The sequence below is a fragment of the Rhineura floridana genome, chromosome 1 (assembly GCF_030035675.1).
Source record: "Rhineura floridana isolate rRhiFlo1 chromosome 1, rRhiFlo1.hap2, whole genome shotgun sequence".
Classification (NCBI taxonomy): Eukaryota; Metazoa; Chordata; class Lepidosauria; order Squamata; family Rhineuridae; genus Rhineura; species Rhineura floridana.
In genome coordinates, this window is record NC_084480.1 from 296021285 (window position 1) to 296034823 (window position 13539).

The 13539-nt window shown below is 38.7% G+C and overlaps 1 protein-coding gene across 3 annotated transcripts in view; it reads right to left on the minus strand.

Moving 5' to 3' along the window:
• Positions 1-13539, minus strand: part of CSMD3 (CUB and Sushi multiple domains 3) — a 1044618-nt gene that overhangs the window by 547609 nt on the left and 483470 nt on the right. For 2 of the 3 annotated variants that reach the window (XM_061605331.1, XM_061605321.1), the window contains one exon: positions 10541-10618. The exons of the other annotated variant lie outside the window; for it this stretch is intronic. In XM_061605331.1, coding sequence (XP_061461315.1) covers positions 10541-10618 — 78 coding nt within the window. The remainder of the gene's footprint in view (positions 1-10540; positions 10619-13539) is intronic. 3 annotated transcript variants of the gene reach the window in all.

Below are 13539 nucleotides of genomic sequence, written 5' to 3' on the forward strand. Positions count from 1 at the left end.
ACAACTGTATTGCAAGTGTTAAGATTTCTGAAATAATTAAAAGATGTTTTATTTTTAATGCCTTGTTTTTATGTTTTTAAATATGTTTGTATTTAATATGGTTTATAGATTTTTTAGTGTTTGCTCATTTGTTTGCTGCCCTGGGCTCCTTTTTGTGAGGAAGGACAGGATACAAATTTAATAATTAAATAGATAAATATTATCAAAATCAAAAGTAGGATGAAATACATAATGAGGATATAAAACAATAATACATAATCTAATACTAGTATAACTATTATATAATATATTACATAAATATGGTATGAACCAACACTTAAGTCATACTAATTTCAATGAGAGTGAATTTAGCACATGCTTAATTTCTCACTGAAGTCAATGAGTTAAATGAACTGTTTTGGGGTTCCTCCTCTTAGTGTTCCCCACTCCTTTAAAGATTTTATGTACTTTTGCAAACTTCAGGGTTTCCCTAAGCCTGCTACCCCCATTGTGTGCTGTTTTGGCTACATAAGGACCAGCTTTCAGAAACCTATTAGCTTTATATTCACTTCTGTTCTTAAAAATTAACTTCCAGGGTTATTTTAAAAATACCACATTTTAATTTTATTTCACTTATACCTAGCATTTTCTCCAATAAGTGCAAGCTGGCATGTGGTACTTTCCTTCATTTTATCCTCATGATAACACTACAAGATAAGGTAGTTGAGAGACAGTGACAGGCCCAAGGCCTCCCAGTAATTGTCATGGCCAAGTGGGGCTTTGAAACTGGATTTTTCCTAGACCAACACTCTGACCACTCTACCACAGCAGCTCTTTTAACTGATAAATCTAATTGGTGGTGTCAACATAACAAAAGTCAGCATCAGCTTGCTAGCTGGGTTCCTGCCAGGAGGAAAGGTGGGATATAAATTTAATAATAATAATAATAATAATAATAATTTATACAGCCTTATCTTGTTTTGCTTTTCCTTCTTAATCCCCTCAATATACCCATATTGAAAAAAATGTAAACTAAAAAAAAATGTATTTCTGCAAGCAAAATCAAGTTAGCAAGGTTTACAAGATTTACTTGTGAACTTTCATACAACTGCATTTCATCTCTGGTATTTTGTAATGTAAATATTACAAATTGATTTTCCAGGTGGTATATAGAGACTGGTACACAGAAACATATAATAGCCTCTATATCCATGAACCTATCGTAGAAAATGAATTTGTACCTGCCACACATGCATTACAAAATATGCTGTTTCCCAGCACTGAAGTATCTATGTTGGAAAAAATAATGTAAGAAGTGGCCCTTATTCATTCTCTTCATATCATATAATAACTATTTACCTGCTTTCCCCTCTGCATTAATCCATATACATACTGTCTATAAGGATACAAAGGGCTACCTTTATCAGCTGACTGATTAGGAAATATGCAACCTGCTCTTCAGGCAACAGACACCCAGAGCAGCTAGCATAAATTATTTATAAAAAAATAAATAAATGTACTGCCTTCAAGTCGATTCCAACTTATGGCGACCCTATGAATAGGGTTTTCATGAGGCTGAGAGGCAGTGACTGGCCCAAGGTCACCCAGAGCGCTTCATGGCTGTGTGGGGATTCGAACCCTGGTCTCCCAGGTCGTAGTGTAACACCTTAACCACTACACCACACTGGCTCACGATAACAATAATAAGGCATGCAAATCAGCATTAAAGCAAACATACATAAAAGGAGCTTACAGAAATAACTAACTAAATAAAAAGGTTTAGAAAATAAAAAAAGATCTCCTGTCCCCCAAAAAGCTATCAGTTACATGAATGCTTTTTCCTGGGGAAGTACTTCAGAATTTGGTTGCTACAACAAAAAAGGCCCTGTACAGGACATGTTTTGCATAAAGCCCAACCCTGAAAACCAAATAAAACATTGGAAACATACTTCAAAGCTCATGTTACCTAATCTTATCAGAAATACAACAAAAAAGTATAATGGGTAGCAAGAGTTCTGCATCCACCTGGAGCAACATGATGCTTCTAATGCCACAGCCTTTCTCGTCATTTTGAACTCTCAGACATCTAGCAGTCAGAGAATCTATGGCAAATAAACCCATTGAGTTCATGTGTTTGTGACACATATCTAATTTGCAAGATCTCATTTGACATACTAAGCCATAGTAAGGCTAAGTGCAAATGTAAAAGTTCCTGGAGAGGAAATTGTGCCCACTTTGCTCTTTCTGTAGTCCTGTTGTTGATGCACTGATGTGAGCTAAGCCATGGTTTGACTTAGTATGTCATCCAAACCTGAGCTCGTGGTTTAGCTCTCTCCAAACTCCATGAGCCATCACTAAGGTTTGTTCTTGGCTTACGGCTCATGATTTGTCTGATTTGATTTGAGCCGGGGGTTTGGATGCCACACTAAGTCAAACCTTGTCGTAGCTTAGCAAAGCAGTAGAAAGGGCCAGGATTCAAAGCAACTGCAAACTCCTCTCTAGGAGCTTAGATCATGTGAAGATAAGGTTTGGCTTAGTGAGACATGAGAAGCAGGCCATCAAAAGAGAGAATTCCTTAAGGGACAGAGTAATCATGCACTTTATCTCCGTAACTGGGAAGGTTTCTGTGGAAGCAGCAATTCTTTAAGGTCTTTACTTCAGGCACACTCAGGGGCTGGAGAACACGTAGTGAGATTTTTGTTTTATTCCGATAAAATATCTCTAAGCCATACCACAAACTGCTTTTGACACTCTCCTTATTTCCATGAAACAGGGAGGTGTTGTTCAAGAGTGTCCAAAGCCTCCATGGATGTATGGAAATAGTATTGTAATTCTTTAGGTACTAACGCATATAAGCATTTTGGTCTAAAATTACACTGGAATAATACCATGGATTTCAATGGTTCTTCAACACGTGAATGGCATAATTATATAGTTTAGTCACTGTCACTAGGTGAAACTGGACTTGATTACTTCTGAACAGTAGTCAGGACTGGCCCCAGGCATGCCGGGGCCCTTGGGTACCAGCCTTCCCTGGGCCCCTCCGCTCCCCTTCCGCGATCTGCGGAACTTAAGCATCCACAGACCGCAAGACAGAAGCTTCCATGCCGCCTGCCATCCCCCTGCTATCCCCACACTTCACTTACCTTTCTGTTGTTTTTTGCGGCGCATGCAAGTTTGCCATCAATCAAGAGGGCGGCCAAGGTTTCCCTGAGGGGCTGAAGCCTCTGTCGCCATCTTGGTTGATGGCAGCAATGTGCGAGTGTAGCACGCATGCATGCCATCAACCAAGATGGCAGCAGAGGCTTCAGCCCCTTAAGGAAACCTTGGCCGCCATCTTGACTGATGGCAAATCTGCGCGCCACAAAAAAACAACGGAAAGGTAGGTAAAGTGGGGGATAGCGGGGGGGTGGCAGTCTGCGGATGCTTCCGTGGATCACGGAAGGAGAGCAGAGGGGCCCCTGTAGCTTCAGGGGCCCAAGGGCCAGTGCCCCATCTGGCCACCCTTTAGAACTGGCCCTGGCAGTAGTTTCCTGTTGTATTATTGTTTTAAAAAGACAAAAAGAGTTATTGTCTACCTTCCTGATTGGTGTGTGTCCTCTAAGCCATGTCACAGTATCAAACATCAAATTTTAGAACCACAAACAAGGAAAATAGCACATAAATGAGAAAGCTTCAGCTTTAATAATCTTGCAGCATGTCCTGAAAGGAAGGAAAGATTTGCTTGCTTTAACCTGGCTACAAAATTTCACAAGGGGGGAGATAATATCTTTCCTTTATGCTACACAAAAGGAACCCAGCAGTGTTTCTTTTGCTGAAGAAGGCCATAAGCAACTATGAGTGTTCTGAACAAGTATGTTGTCCATTTCATTCCCAAAAGGAAACTGGGTTATGAGAGGGCCTTATGAAAGAGTTCAGAAACTTGGAGAAACTGTTGAGGAAAGGCCAAACCAAGACATGTTGCTGCTTGAGACGAAGAACAAGATGACATCCCATTCCCATTCCATGTACAGAAGCTAACTGGACTGGCAGTTCAATCTTATTTCAATACTGATGATAGGATAGTTTCTCCACTGCACCTGAGGCAGCAGGCTAATTTAGGGGGCCAATACAAGCTGTGTAGCATACGCAGTTTTATCCTTCAACAGAGAATAGCTTACAGTCTTAAGAGGAAGAACCCACGAAATTTTGTTGCTGTTGACCAGCATCTGCTGCCTGAGCAAGTCACTTCACTATGCCCAATGACAAGGCCGGTGCTGGGCTGAGTCATTTGTTAGGGCCTTGTATGAACAGGATGAATACTTGCAAATTTGCTGTTAAAAATGAAAAAAGAAATAGACTGGTGTTTGAAATTCTAGGCAAATGCCTCTCTGAATCTAATACTTAACCCTTCATACAAGCTAAAATGATGGCAAGGTGAGAACAGGAAGCAAAGACAACTTTGTCATGATTTAGAGCAAGGAACCTCTATTCCACTAAACACAAGAAGTTGCAACAACCATTTTGAAAAGAGAAAGTATCCCAGCAATTTAAAAAACACTTCCCATATAGGATGAAGAAGATCTTGTGGGAAAGTTCCCAATATCAGAATACAGTGCAGAAAGTGTTCAAACGCAAGGGTGTTTTGTGTTACATACAGAAAAAAAATGTGGCTGAAAATACAACACAGCAACAGTTACTCTGGTCATCTTAGAACCTTTCCCATATCCCCACTAGTCCTCTCTACCTTCTAGCAAATAGCAAGGCAAAGGAAAAAAAAGTTTGACTGACCAACGTAAACTGCAGGTAAATTCCACTGAGAGCTAACAGATATAACCCAGAAGATTTACTAATAGGAAAACACAGAAACATAGGAAGTGGCCTACATTAGGCATACCATTGGTCCATTAAGCTCAATATTGTCTGCACTGATTCCCAGTGGCTCTCCAGGATTTAAGACAAGCGCCTCTTCCAGTCCTATCTGGCAAGAGATTCAACATGGAACCTTCTGTATGTAAATTATATGTTCTGCCACTGAGCTACAACCCTTCTCATTATTCCAAATACCCATTCCAAAGTGGTATGGCATGGAAAAAGTTGTTTCTTCTTACCACGTTGCTATTACTGGATCTCTACCTGCCTTTTAGGGTACATAGCCCTCCAAAGGCAGATTACTACAAATCAGTAAAAAACATTAAGGATACAATCTTAACCTTCAATACTTGCTGCTGAAGGTGACTAGAATCCAGCACATCTGTCCGCTAGCTAACCCCAGGGAGCAACTTCCACCACTTCAGCCACAGAAAGTGCTGCTTAGATAACACTACTGCGGGTGGAGAACTGATGGTCCAGGGCAGAGTGGGGATGTTCTTCTGGATCCTGAGGTGTTCCAGTTTCCAGAGAGGGGCCAAATCCAGGCTAGCCTGAAGCTGATTCAGCAAAAAAAAAAATGGATATGACCACCTCCCACACCTTAACCAGGACTCTACAGTTAAGATTGCTCTACCTAATTCCAAGATTTAAAACAGTGAAAACAATTAACAGTAATAAGTGAACCAGTTCTTTAAACAACAAACCATAAAATCTTCCAAATGCATAGAGAGTTTTTTTTAAAAAAAAATGTATTTAAGGGGTTCCTAAAGGACAATAAAGAGGGGATCAAATGAACTTCTCTGGGGAGGTAATTCCAGAGACACAGGGCCACCACAGAAAAAGGCAGTGTACCTGGTGCTTATCAACCTAAATACTTTCATCAGTGGTCTAGATAACAGGGCCTCAGATGTCACTCTAAGAGTTCAGATAGGTATTAAAATTGCTGAGAGGGTACAGTAGCACAAGTAGTATCTAAAAACCTAAGTTCATCTACTAACAGTGATGTTATCACTCAGGCCCCATCTGCAATATACATCCCTCCCCCCCCCAAAAAAAAGAATCCTGAGAACTGTAGTTTGTAAAGGGTGCTGATAATTGTTAGGAGACCCCTAATTCTCCTCACAACACTAGAATTCTCAGAGTGGTTTAACTATGAATTCCTCTTCCCAGAGAACACTAGAAATTCTAGCTCTTTATTTGCAACCAGTATAAGTCCAGATTCTGAATAATGGACTGCCCATAGTTTTGTAGACAACAAAAGTTAAATCAGTTTGAATCCAAGTTATTTTGAATTACCCTTACAAAATGGAATGGCTGACTGAACACAAGGTTGAACTCCAGCTACACAGAAGATGCAATTGGTCTTTGCAATTCTAAATACATGGAAGTTTAAACCTGGCCGCTTCTTCTTCTTCTTCTTCTTCTTCTTCTTCTTCTTCTTCTTTTCTTTTTATATCAGGGTTAATTACCATTTTTCATATGTAACTAATGAATATGTAACTAATCACTATTTATGAAGTATTAAATGGAAACGTAAAAAAACATTTTACAAAAATAAATTTTCTGCATGAAGTTTTACACATGTTTCTGATTTGCTAGTAAAATTAGACCTATTGTTTGTTATATTTGGCTTACAATGCAAGTAGAATGGACCATATCACTACTGCATCCTGAACAGTACCCAGCAATCATTTGGCACCAAATAAATGTTTAGCATTAAAGGCAGAGGGAGGGAGATAAGAGTGGTCTGGATGACTTTGTCCAGCATCAAGGACAGATGTTAGTAGCAATGGCATCAAGTTAAAGTGTTAAATGTTGCATTCAAATGACAATTTTTTTAGCACCATAATAAATGCAAGTTGTTCAAGCACATCCTCTATTCGTTGTTTTCTCATGAAAAAGAACCAATTTGTTTATTTAATCCTATTTCATGTTTGATTTTTTTCCCCAGCCAGCTCTTTGATTATGCAGAACCTAGAAAATCAATATATCTATTTGTCCCACACCTATGTGTAACCATGGAAGGAAACCTCAGGGAATGAGGCAAATGACGTTTCCTCTTTCCTTACTCATGATTCTGCAATTGTTGCATATTTATTTCATTCCCCAATTTACTGTATTTCCCAAATACAGAACCAATCTGTGCAAGGGTCGTTTAGCCAACTACATTTTATAGATCAGATTTGCAATACTATAAACTGCTATGAAAAGAACTCTTAATTCCATTGGAGAGTGAGTATTTTTCATGAAGGAGGTCTGAAATCCAATCCAGGCCCTAGCATCTCCACTTAAAAAAATATCAACCAGTAGGGTTGGGAAAGATCACACTACAAAGAGCTTCAATTAGACAGGGCAGAAATGAACTATGTGGAGCTGATTCATTAAAAATTATTTTGTATCTTCATACTAAAAAACAGGTCTACTTTATTTCTCCTTCATAACAAAAGTTGAATAAGCTTACACATGTAGGACACCTGATGCAGAAATTCCGCTGACTTCTTAGGGAATGTTCTCCCCATGCTAAATGCTTGAAATTGATTCTAAGAGAGTTATTGCAAATGATCAACATGAACAAAATCTGCCCAAGGCATACACAGAACTCAATAAATTTCAATTTCTCTATGAAGAACTACACATGATCTTAGTCAAAAGGCTGAGAGGTGAAAAAGAAACTCAGTGTACATATTTTATGCATATAGATCATATTTAAATGCTTCAAAAAGTGGTTCTATTCTGAAAAGTGACTTAAAATGGCAAACAATTATTAATAGTTCTGTTCTTTCCAAGTAATTTCAGCTGACTTCAGGCACTTAAACAATATATATTATAGAAGATTTATAGTAGAACATTCAGGCAAACACTTCAAAGTAGACGTGATGTTACTCAGGTCCTAGAATCACAATATCCTGTAATCACAATTTCCTGTAAATGAGATCTTTTGGCTTTTCCTTCCATACTGCTGAGCATCATCCTCCAGCACCTATTTACCCCCATTTTCTGCAAAGCTGTGTCCACCAGCAGAATGAAGAGCGTTAGGGTAACAGATTCCTTCCCCTTCAGGCCCCTTACCCAGATGGTCCCAAATTCTGCAACAGAGGGTTGGAGAACCATTTGGAGCAGTTTTAGGGGATGTGAGGGACTTCAGGGGGGAAGGAAAAAAAGGGGAAGCCCACTTGGGCAACATTTAACATCACCCACTTCTTTGGTGTGTTTTCAGCATGAAAACAATGGAAGTCAAAGGGTTTTTAAAAAATGCTCCACCTGATATAGAGCCTTCCCACTATTGTGATTTTTTTTTTAAAAAAAAGTGGTGAATCTCAGTCATGGTATTTATAGACATGCTTAATGGCACATCTAGTTTTACTCTCTGCATGAGTAGAGCCAGGATTTATCCCTAAACTGAAACTGGGGATATCTGTGCTTACAGAAACCTCCTGCTCATAGATAGTAAGTTGGGTAAGTCACTTCACCATAATCAACCTGAATCTTTTCATGCCACTTTATCAATGTGGACTAATTAGTCATGTGGCTCAGAAAATGGTCTGAAAGTATAGGATGAACTTCAGTCACTGAAGCATGTCTAGCCCTGTAAAACATGTAGTAACTAATTATTATTATTATTATTATTATTATTATTATTATTATTATTATTAATAATAATAATAATAATAATAATAATAATAATAATATAATATGCCAGATTGTGATCATGGTGAATAAGTCACAACAGCCATTCACCACCAGCAATGAGTTATCTTAACCAGGATGTTTGTGCATACCCTACTATATAGTCATTGGTGACTGATTCAGATTAGGAGAGATCTGAAGACAGGCTGTTGGTGGGACTGGGGAAGCACCTCTGAATGGATCACCAGACATTCTCCTCCTCCATTTTTGTACATTCCATTATCTAGTTTGCATTAGTAGCAACTGATTAAGGTTCAGCCAAGAATTTTTAGGGCAATGTGTTAGCTTGAAAGGGAGGTTCAAATGCCTCCTTTATCTGCTCAACTTTTTTTTTTACTGCTCCTGGCTCTTCATAGTCCTGGTGGAGAGCAGTGATCATACTCCCTGCTGTTACTAGATTATAGTTTTCACTTCAGGCACAAGATGCCAACACAAGGGCATCTTGCTGTCACTTTGATTTGGCTCCAAACATCACCAAGAAGCTTAATCCCATTAGCATCAACATGAAACCAAATGGGGAGGGGTGATAGGGGGGCAAAAAAAGTCTCCTCTTTGCAGCCCACCCCTATCGTTAAAATTTCTTCCAACTTTGCAGCCTACAAATAGAGTGATGAAGTGAATTAAGGTCAATTTTGTTTTAATATGTGCTTCATTATGTATTGTTCAATGTGTAAAATGTCTTTGGCACTATGAGTGCAAAACCCACTTTAGAAAACTTAAAAAGTAATTAAATAAGTTTATTGCTGAAGCGTTTGTATGGGGAATTAATGGAACTTTAAATTTCCATTAATTTTCCGGCTGATAGGGCTGGTGCTCCTGTCGAAACCCTGGTTGAACTGTGGAATACAGAAATGACCCGGGCGGTTGACATGATTGCTCCTGAGCGCCCTCTCCTGTGTAGAGCTCATATGGCTCCATGCTATACCCCAGAGCTGAGAGCGATGAAACAATATCGGAGACGGCTTGAGTGCAGATGGAGACGAACTCCTGGTGGATGCAATTACATACTGGTAAATGCCTATGGTAAGCTGTATTTAAGGGCAGCAAAAAAACAATATTTGCGCCAACACTGTTATCTTTTCGGCGCCAGGTCAAGACTTTCCTCTTCTCCCAGGCATTTTAGCATGTGTTTTATACTGTTTAAATTTTTAAATTGTGTTTTTAAATTATTTTTATAAGATCTGTTTTAAATTGTATTTGTTTTAATGTTTTTAGTTACTGTAAACCACTTAGAGAGCTTCAGCTATGGGGTGGTATACAAGTATAATAAAATAAACAAATAAATAAAATAAATAAATGTAAAGAAAATTGTACTTGAAAAGCCCTCAGCTGGAAATTCTCTCTTCTCAGAAAGAAGGTAAGCAGTTTAAACCACAAGGTATCAAATTTATTTTCTAATATTTTATCATATTTTTTTCCTGAGACCAGAAGATAAACATGACTTTTGGAATGTCTGTTATACCCAGTTCATTCTCTAGTGCAGAAACCTCACAAACACCCCCTCCAGCCCTTGGAATGTATGAGTTTATACCTAGTAGAAGGGGCCATGCCCTTTTTATGCATTAATATGCATTAATAGTATATTATTAATATTAATATTAATTATGTTTTTAATCAACTCTAGAAAACTGCAATCCTAAACATTAATTAGGGAATCAGTCCCTATGAATTTAGTTGAGATTACTTCTGATTAGACATGTTTAAGGATTGCACTGAAAGAGGGCACATTAATTTCAAGTAAAAGCCTACTGTTAGGGAAAGAGGGGGGATATTTGTAGAAGCTCAAAAATTAAATGCGGAATTTCCCAAAGAAAATGGACTCCATTGATGCCAGTTTTGCATAAAGTCACTCTTCAGAGTACAACTACACTTTCACATTCACCATGCAGACTGTAGAAGAAATATTTAATACAGTTAAATGCTTAGATATATGTGAACAATATTGAAAACACACACAAACAACACAGACAGCACAAACTTCACTCTTGCACTAGAAAAAAGTAACAAAAAGGAGTACACTCACAGATAGAAAACTTGTTGCTGTTGTCTTTCCCTGGAAACAATTTAAATCCTCTAGATTTAAAATCTATGGCCTTTTTCACTAGTTAAGAAAACAAACAAAAACACATATCAGATAATACAGTCTAATAAGAGTTCATTTCAATTGACAGTTCTTTTTATCATGGAGGTGCAAATTAAGCATAATTGATTCCAACAATATTGTGTACCACAGAGAGAGAGAACAAAGAGTGCACTTTTTACACAAAAGGCAAATGTTTGATTACAGAAAAACATACAGGAATGAAATAAACAAAGCATAACATTTTATTCCTGTAGTGAGTATATGATGCCTCTTATGCAAAATTTAAAAAACAAACTTAAATATGCCAGTTTCCATGTGCCACAACTGGTTTTGTGTGACGTTCTTATATAATTATGGAACCTGGACAACAGAACATTTAATCAAGGGACACAATAGTGTTTCCAAATCCCTGTCTCATTTAATGGGTACTTATTTCCCTTATTAAATATCTGTTGCGGTATTTTTTAAAAAAATTGGGACACCTCCCATCCTGTAGCACAGTCCCATATGGGCTCCGGAGGACCTAACAAGCCATGGGGCCATGGTCATTCCCCAAAATATTTTCTGACAATGGTTCAAGTAAAGCAATGACAATATTGGGTGAAGCATTTGTCCATCTACCTCTCCCTCTCTCTCCCCCTCTCATTTCCCCATTTCATAAACTTTCTCTCATTACTATGCAGTGAAAGATCAATATAACTGAAAGAAACTTTGATGTGGTCAGAAAAAGAAAATCATATAATTATTAAAATGTTCACAAAATTTCATCATGTAAGGTGGAAAGGTGGCCTACTGGCAACCTATCTGTATAACAATCAATTCAGTATATATAACTCTGGAAAAGGCTATCACAATGGATTAAAAACAAAGGACACTGCAGCTTTTTTTTTTTTTTTTACATAAAATAGATTTATAGCAGAGTGAACTGTCTGTGGATAGTTCCCATATGTCACCAGATTGCAACTTACTGCATCTTTGCAAATATGCCCCAAGGAGCGATATGTGATAGGCAAGATGCAGACTGAGACACATCAGAACATGTGGTGTTTCACAGCTCAGATGGGATGGACCTTTCTTTCACCTGTTGATGGCTGCAATCCTAACTAAATTTCCTTCTATTTATCTCAGGTAAACACACATAAGCTACATATTAAATAGGTGCAATCCTCTTTTCTATTAAAACTACAGAAGCCCTTTACTATACTACATCTATTCACTCGACCTAAAAAACCACTGACTGCTAGCTTATGATGAAAGCTTCAAACAGCCATGACATCGAGTGATGACATGTCAAAGCACCAAACAAATGATCTTGCATTTATATGGGGATCTTGAGATTTAGGTTCCTACGGAGGAGTCTTGGCATAAATTCAACCTACGACCATCTTTCAGGAATTTCTACAAGAACAGGACATCTGTTACTATTTTGGATGGAAATTTTTAAAATACTAGAAGAAAGAGAAACAACATTGTACTTCCAATAATTTTTGAAACCTAACCATGTTGACTTTAATGGGGCATTATCCCAAATAAGCATACAAAAGATTCCCACAGCCACAAAAGAAACAATCTTGCCATTGGCATAAAGGGACACGCAAGTTTAATGCTAACTCACAGTCAATCATTTATTAGAACAGACTTCACATTTGCCATATGTCATGTGATAAGCATCATTAGGACATCAGTTTTTAATTACTAATGACTAATGTGACTCTCCACTGTTTTACTTGTGTATTTTAATTACCTATTTTAAAATATAAATTCAGCTAGTCTATTTTTACTTTCTAAACATACAGTTTCTTTACTCTCCTTGAAACATCCCTACTTGTACTCTATTTTGACATGTTATATAATAATTTTGACCAGTTTTCTTTTTTTTAAAAACTGGAAGTATGTTAGTTTGCAGTTTGTATAAAAGAACAGTGAAGTGAGTAATACAGAATAAAGAGAAGACAGGATCATAGTAAAGGAAGAAAAAGATAAAAATGGCAGAAGTGAAAGAGGAGAGATACCTGTTAACTAAAATAAACGGACACAACCCAACCAAAGGTGATTTCAATTGGAAAGTTAAGTATGGGCTCAAAGTACAATTCTGTGCACATTTACATGGTAGTAAGCCCCACTGAGCACAGAGAAACTTGCGGCCGATGAGTGAAATAAAGCACAGACAACAGCAGTTATGGTTGAAATAAAGGGCCACTTTATTGAATTATACAAAACCCATTAAAGCGACCTGCAGAGGGTAAACCTAGGTGCGGGACTAAACCTTAGGCAAGCAGCTTGCCCCACAGCTCTTGGGTGACCAGCCCCTGCTGGGGCAAAGGGCAAGCCCCTTTTGCTTACCCCTTGCCCTGGCCACACCTTGTAGGTGAGTAGGGGGGCCTTCCCGCATCACCACCACCCCCGGGGCCGTAAAACCCTCGGGTGGATGAGTTAAGTTGGCCCCAAAGGCAGCCCATATCCTGCCCTCGGGCCATAAAACCCTGAGAAACAGGCCTCCGGAACTACCAATCACCTCCAAAGGGGGCCACCTAGCTGATCTTTACCTAATTCCCTTCCCGCACCTTACCGCATTCGTAACCTAAACTTTCACCATTCCAGTATTCTTTTTAACATATCAAATTAGCCAAATTAGCCCAATTCACCTATTAATCGGGACTCCCCCTAACCCAATTCCCTCCCCTTCTCATAGTGTGGAGCAGGCAAAAAACCTGCCCACCAACTAGGGTGGGCAGGATAAAAATTCCTATTTAGCCCCAAAGCGACCTTGGTCACACCATTAAAAGAGGGAGGGCGGGGTGGGCGTCTCAAGACAAAGAGGATGAAGGAGGGGCGACGCAGGCTTAAATAAGCCTCTTGTCGCTCCACCCCTCCATGCAGCACGTTGTGCATGCCTATTGTGTGCAACACGCGACTCTGCCCTTCTTTCCAATGGTGGC